Consider the following 7,580-nt stretch of genomic DNA (forward strand, 5'->3'; position numbering starts at 1 on the left):
GGGCCGGAACATCTCTGTCATGATTTCTCTGACTTCCGGTCATGTGACGGCACCGTCACATGACCGGAAGTCAGGAGAACCTGGTGTCATCGATTTGGACGAGGATTCTGCAGGGATCGCATGGGGGTAAGTATAACAAGTTTTTTTTTTTTTTTTTAAATACAATTTACTAGGAGTGGGGGGAATGGGAGGTGCACATGTGGGGGAGGGGAATGAGAGAGGTGCACATGTGGGGGAGGGGGATGAGAGAGGTGCACATGTGGGGGAGGGGGATGAGAGAGGTGCACATGTGGGGGAGTGGGATGAGAGAGGTGCACATGTGGGGGAGGGGGATGAGAGAGGTGCACATGTGGGGGAGGGGGATGAGAGATGTGCACATGGGGGGGATGAGAGAGGTGCACATGTGGGGGAGGGGGATGAGAGAGGTGCACATGTGGGGGAGGGGGATGAGAGAGGTGCACATGTGGGGGAGTGGGATGAGAGAGGTGCACATGTGGGGGAGGGGGATGAGAGAGGGGCACATGTGGGGGAGGGGGATGAGAGATGTGCACATGGGGGGGTGAGAGCTGCACATGGGGGAATTGGGAGAAAATGAGCTGCACATGGGGGAATTGGGAGTAGGGGGATAATGAGCTGCACATAATGAATGTGGGGTGGGGGACAGTAAATGATGATGGGGTGGGGAGAGCAGGACATGATATAATGAATTGGGGCAGGGGGTGCATGTAAATAATGAATGCGGGGAGCAGGAAGTATAGAGTAGGGGGCGTTGCGGATGCAGGAGTGTAACTGGTAACAAATTGGCGGAAAGAGTAGAGGTTCTAATTAAATTATATATTAAGTGCCTATTTACAGTTAATGGGGGCACCGTGGTGGATTACAATTTATATTTGGAATGGTAGGTTGTATAATAACTAACCATATATTGATGGTGGATACACGTCTGTATTCAGCTGCGTAATGTAGAAGTTGGGGAATGTGCTCTAGATAACTGTGTTATTTTATGCAGAGACGAGTCCTGGCTGGAAGACGTAATGGCGGTCTGTGCTGGATGAAGGAGAAAAGCGTAGCTGAAGGACTTCACCTAGAGACGTCACCAGTGAGTCAGTGTATTACATGTACACTTACACTATATACTATGTACCGGGCTCCTGTGTATAATGTCACTGGTGATCACTGTATTACCTGTACACTGACACTATATACAGAGCTCCTGTGTATAATGTCACTGATGATCACTGTATTACCTGTACACTGACACTATATACAGAGCTCCTGTGTATAATGTCACTGGTGATCACTAGATTACCTGGACACTTACATTATACATACCATGTATAGAGCTCCCGTGCATAATGACACTTATGGTAATATTAGTAATGTGGTGGTAATATTAGTAATGTGGTGGTAATATGTGGTCTGGTCATGGTGTGGCAGTTTTTCCCCCTTCTGTGTGGTATTATTCGGTCACTATGTTGTGGTAATATGTGGTCTGGTCATGGTGTGGCAGTATTCCCTGTATGTGGTATTATTGGTCATTTTTAAAAAAAAATGTATATGACACATTCCCTTAAAGAAAACTAAATAAAAATATATCTAAAAAGAGTATTGGATATTTTAAGAAAATTTTAATAGGTTAGAGTAGGGCCCTGCCAGAAGAGTCTACCTTATCGTGGTGGCGGCTTTAAAACTTTTCAACTTTTGTTGCTTGTTATTACTTGATCATTTGATTAATAAAAAATGCACTTGTTGTTTTCACCTACATGAGTTTAATTTTTTTTCTTTGGGGGGGGGCGCCAAGAGGGATTTCGCACAGGGCGCCATATACCCTAAGGCCGGCCCTGTCCGGATGAGAGAGTCGTGCAAAAGTTACATTTCTTTCAGGCTGACTACTTAGAAGTCCTCTACCCTTCTAGGGGTATTTATATTTTTTGCAACCATTTTTTTTCTATTCCTCCAATGTATCTGAAATAAAATATGAAAAAAAACTTTGCAAAACTTTCTTCTGTATGATGCATATAGCTCCCAAACCCTGTGTAGCCTGATCTCGCAGTCTGTTGCTCCACTTCTGACTGAATGACCAATTTCTAAGATGTTTATTCAAGACAAGAGCAGCGCCCCTTTCTCTTCTGAGGCTGCATGGTCGTCCATTGACCCCGCAGTGATATGACATGAATATCTACCCTATTTAAAGGGTTATTCCATATTTATATTAATGGACTCTCTTTAGAAAAGACCATCAAGGCTCGATTAGTACAATATTTTAACAGCAGAGATCCTGGACTGGCTGAAGCATTGGCTTCTATGTTTAGGTTATACGACCCCTCAAATAGATCTCATTGGTAAATGTCGAGCAATATTTACTGATCACTTTACCAGCGTGACCAACACATGACCGTCTAGTGCCATTTCTGCATTGACGTACGTCACGGGCTTTACTGTGAATGTCTTCTATTGCCACCATTGCAGAAGTTTTGACGCACACATGTACTTTGGCCCCAGAGACCAGAGGGCAATGGATGATCAGCGCTGAGGACAGTAGAGGGATCAATAGTGTAGCCAAGGAGGTGAGGAGATTGCAAATGCATCGGGCCCTGGCACAGAAAAACGGTCTGCCGCTGCAATACTAAATGCTATCTAATGTAGGGGGGTAGAGGTAGTGTAGATTCTGCATTGGGTCCAGTTCTTTTAAAGGGTATTTTTAACTTTTAAAAAGATTGGAAATAACTAGGTTACGCCATCACTTGATGATTGTGGAGGACGCCTCGTTTTTCCATGCAATGCAGTGCAATAAATTGCACCCAACTCCGTCTGCTTGAACGGGGCCACGCTGCTACTCCCTGAACAGCTGGGTGGTCTGAGCACTGGGGTGGAAGAATGAAGGGAATGCAGGGCAAACTGTCAACCTGTCAATCTTCATTCTCATGATGTCAAAGGCAACGTAGCTACATCTTAAGTGTGAGCCTAGGGTGCAAGCGTCAGGAGCTCAACCTGCAGAAGGCAACGGTGCCCCCATCTGTAGTTTTGCGCCTTATGTGGCCATGAAAGTCTGACTTTCCTGTTGCCTGTTTTTGAAGAACATAGGTTAACCTAAACTAAGCCATGTAAAGTAAATCTCTTATATGCATTTTATGCCCACCCTACGTACCTCTTACGTGTAACATGACGGCACTGAGCGTGTTTCCGGCTGTGTTTGAGGCACCGCACACATACAAGCCTCGGTCTTGTTGGCGACAGAACAGCACCTTGAGTATAAAGTGTCCATCACGGTCTTCATAAATGAGAGTCCGGCGACCAGGGCTGACTGCACGCCCGTCTTTGCGCCAGACAATTTCAGGCCTTGGTTTACCAGTAACCAGACAGCGCAGTTTGGCGTGTTTCCCTTCATTGACTGTAAACACTTTCACCTGAGCTGGGGGGTCCCCTGGAACCGGTTCCGGACCTTGACGTGGAGTCGGGTCTACCAACAGTACAGCTGCAGCCAAGCATTGCCCAGCAGAATTAGAGGCCCGACACACATAGACGCCAGCGTCAGGGGGGCGAACATGAGTAATGCTTAAGGCGTGACCCCCGGGAGACAATTGGTAGTGAGATCTATCGAAAATCTCTTCAAGGCCCCTTCCATCTTTCTCCCAACGGATTGTAGGCTCTGGTTTCCCCAAAACTTTGCACGTGAAGTCCCCACTTTGACCACGGGTCAACCTCTGCGACCTTGGAAGGAGCAGGAAATATGGGGAGAAGTCAGGGACTTCGGAGTGGTGGTCATCACTGATAGCCGTATCCAATTGGGTTGCTTCGGCAGAAGGCTCCGCGATGGAGGAAGACATGTTGGCCAACTTTGTGGAAGGAAATACCTCATTAGATGGACCGATACGCGGCTCGTTGACCACAGTGCTGTTGAGCGTCACAGTTAGCTTGGCCCCCGCATAGCCTTCCCCTGACCAGTTACTAGCTCTGCACATATAATGTCCCGAATCTTCCAGCCGCAGGTCACTGATCACCAACTGGTACCAGTCCCCGTCCCTCTGAGCGTAGCATCTGTCCCCCAGCTCTAGACGGATATTTCCAACACGTTCCCACAATACATTGGGCGGTGGATCTCCACTTATACGACATCTCAGGACGGCATGAGTGCCAATGGGCGCTGTGACAGAACGAGGAAAAGACAGAAAGCAAGGAGCGCTCTCCGGCATGTCTAATCCCAGGTGTGAGCTCTGAGGCGGAAGGGACAAAGCCGCCATCTACCTGCAAGAAAAATAACATCCCCATTAAAAACAAAGAACGAGAGCAGAACTGCAGCACAATTCAGATAATCCGGCAAGTCTGGGACCAAAGGGCAGATTATTGCATAAAAAAGTTTATAACTTAAAATTCTTTACTATTTTAAAAGACTCTATTTGCTGTCAGTGAATGAGAACATTCTTGTTTTCACCCAAATGATAAAAAAACATCCTGACCTAAATGGATTTCCCGGAATTCTCCTGCCGATCAGGGTCCCGGTGAGCACCGTCCATTGTTTCCACAGCTACAAAGTAGCCTAGCATTCACTGTATCACCGCAGCCCCTTAAATCAGCAAATTGTGGGATACTGGAACTTGAACCCCTACTTAACTGGTATTGGTCTATCCTAGGAATACCTCATCAATATGAAAGTTCTGAAAACTTCTATACTACTTCTCACTGCTGAGTGTTTGCTACAATTGTATCTCTTGTATGTGAGTTAAAATCGAATCTACAAACTGTTACATTGTATCTAATGGTCAGAACAGGAGAGAGATTTGTGCTTCTGCTGTGTTCATTGTTTAGAATGGATACAATTGTAGCAAAGTCTCAGCTGTGAGTGGCATTAAACCAGGACAAGATTTGAGTCTCTAGATCTAAACTAGTTATGTTCTATTTTACTAACAGCAAGTAGAGAGTGGTGAAAAAATTAGACACATAGACCTGGATTAATTATTTGCATTTTTTTAAAGTGACTATTTTGTCTTGTTGTGCAACATTCATTGATTTTTTTTGTACAACATTCATTGATTTTTTATTGTACAACATTCATTGATTTTTTTTTGTACAACATTCTTCAAAATGATGCAAGTAGTAGATGAATTTTTTGCAAAATAAAAAATGCTCTTTTTTTTCTTTTTTTCTTGTGTTTTACCTTTTTGCAGCTTTTTAGAGCAAAAAATCACAGAATACTGTAAAATGACTTGAACTGTGCAACAATAAAATTAGACAGATTTTGTTCTCCACTCGGGTAACTGGATTACAATTGCACAAAAATGTAGCAACATTTAGAAAAGTCACAAATGATGAATCAGGCTACGACATCTTTATAAGGAAAACCACAGCCATAGTGCTGAACAAAGGCACTGATTCATCATTTGCATTTTTTTTAAAGCCACTTTTGTTTTGTGGTATTAGTTGCCATTTTTGGCGCCAAATTATTCAAAACGTTGCACGCATTTTATGAATTTGGTGCAAAATCAAAAATGGTCTTTTTTTTCCTGCCTTGAACTGTGTTTGCAACTCTTTGGTGCCAAAAAGTCACACGTTTTGCAAAATGACTTAAAATTTGCACATACTGGCATAGTCAAAAATATACAAGAGGGGACTGGAGTGGAGGTGCGTCAAAGTTTGTGACTTTTTAAAAAGTCACAATTGATGAATCAGCACTGTGGCCAGCACGGTGGCTCATTGGTTAGCATGGTGGCTCAGTGCTTTGCAGCACTGGTGTCCTGGCTTCAAATGCCACAAAGGACAACATCTGCAAGGAGTTTGTATGTTCTCCCTGTGTTTGCGTGGGTTTCCTCTGGGCTCTCCAGTTTCCTCCCACACTCCAAAGACTGATATGGCATCTAGATTGTGAGCCCCAATGGGGACAGTGATGATGTCTGTAAGGTGCTGTGGAATTAGTGGCAAATTAAGAAATCAGGTGAAAACATCTGGAATTGCTAAACTCTGCCAACATAGTGGAAAACAAACAAAACTGGGAGCACATATATATAGACTTGAAAAAAAAGCACAAATACAATAATGAATTGGGTGCAAACAAAAAAGGTACAAATCTAGACAAAAAACGTCAAAGACAATGATGAATAGGGGCCAAAAAGTAAAAAAAAAAACCAGATGAAACCAAATAAAGGTAACATAGAAAAAGGTGCAAATTTAATAATAAAGTGCAAAAGTTTCTGCTTTTACTCTGGAAAAAAAAACACAAACACAATTAATTGGGGCCAAAGTTTATTAGAAAGTTGCAAAACTTTCCCTTTAAAGGGGGAAGTGAAGATCAGGACAGGTTTAGTGTATTTGGGTCGGGTCTTTGGTACTGAATTATCAATCTATAAACTGTTAGAGCATGCTGAGAGTTGTAGTTATGCAATGTGGAGCTAAACGCCACAGCCCCACTACCAGTATTTGGTCAGTATTCGGTCAGTATTTTTTCTCAGGAGTGGGAGCCAAAACCTGGTGAGGAACAATCAGAGAAAAGGTAGAATAGAAACTAGTCACCAATTCTGCATTTATCACCCACTCCTGGTTTTGGCTCCCACTTCTGAGAAAAAATACTGACCGAATACTGATAGTGGGGACGTAGCTAAAACGGTTGGAGATCACTGATGTGCTCAGTCTGGTAACGATCTATTCTATAGATTTTAAAGGGGGCAGATATGGATCTGACAATCGTAGACAGCAGATAACAATAGATTGCATTTAAGATCTGATTTCCTTATTCATCATTACCTTTGATATCTCTGAACTCTCCCTCCCGCTCTGAGGTGTCGGTTCTGGTTCCTTTAGACCCTAGATGACTTCTGGGGTCTCGTGAAGGATCCTTTGTCCGGGGGTCTTGGTCGTGTGGATCCGAGCTGCGGAGAGACTCCGGCTCCTCCTCACCCAGAAACAATCCTAATTTTAGTCCCCAGATAAAATGTTCAAGCAGCTGATTCTGTCATAAGCCCCAGAAACACAGGAGAGAAGGAGCTGACGGCTGAGCAGAAAGGGCTGCAATGCAGAAACAGGTGGAAGCTGAGACCCGGTCATGAACGCCTCCTGGTGGGATCTGTTTCATACTTAGGAGTATGTGGCGGCCATGCCCGTGATTGATTGGTACAGATAGGTATGCCGGGGCGTACCACACGCATTTCTTTTGGGCATTTCTTTTGGGTATAAGATAACGTAATGGTCAGGACCCCCCCACCATGTAGTAGATGAATGTCAGCAATGCATTCCTCTCCTATCACTTCCGCCATAATCACTGCGCTCTACTGGTCTGCGATCCATCACACCAGCTCCTGTGGGACAGTCCGACACCCCCCACCCCGGACGAGACAGCGACACAAAAAGATATTGGGCGTGTGGCATGAGCCTGTCACAGCATGCCGCCTGGCACCGCGCACATACCAGCCCGTTACAGTATCTCTGCGCTGCTCTTATAATACACTGTATCGCTGATCCCACCCGAATCAAACACCCGGATCGTGTATCCTGTAAGACTACAAATCGGCTCCTGTAACGGGTCACATACCTGCTCTGTGCCACCACCCCATAACTGACAGGTCAGCCGCCGGGGCTGGAGGCGTGTCCCA

The 7,580-nt window shown here is 44.7% G+C and overlaps 1 protein-coding gene across 4 annotated transcripts in view; it reads right to left on the reverse strand.

The window, feature by feature from the left end:
• OBSL1 (obscurin like cytoskeletal adaptor 1) overlaps window positions 1–7,016 on the reverse strand; it is a 118,543-nt gene extending 111,527 nt beyond the window's left edge. For 2 of the 4 annotated variants that reach the window (XM_073647300.1, XM_073647304.1), the window contains exons 1-2: window positions 6,736–7,015; window positions 3,149–4,245 (exon numbers count right to left, since the gene is read on the reverse strand). In XM_073647300.1, the coding sequence (XP_073503401.1) occupies window positions 3,149–4,241 (1,093 nt within the window). In that variant the 5' untranslated portion in view covers window positions 4,242–4,245; window positions 6,736–7,015. Of the gene's footprint in view, window positions 1–3,148; window positions 4,246–6,735 lie in introns of all 4 variants that reach the window. The other 2 variants (XM_073647303.1, XM_073647302.1) reach the window with 2 other exon arrangements.
• Between the last annotated feature and the right edge of the window lie 564 nt (window positions 7,017–7,580).

This window comes from Phyllobates terribilis, unplaced genomic scaffold, assembly GCF_046119375.1.
Source record: "Phyllobates terribilis strain yellow unplaced genomic scaffold, ASM4611937v1 Scaffold_9__5_contigs__length_417890890, whole genome shotgun sequence".
Lineage (NCBI taxonomy): Eukaryota > Metazoa > Chordata > Amphibia > Anura > Dendrobatidae > Phyllobates > Phyllobates terribilis.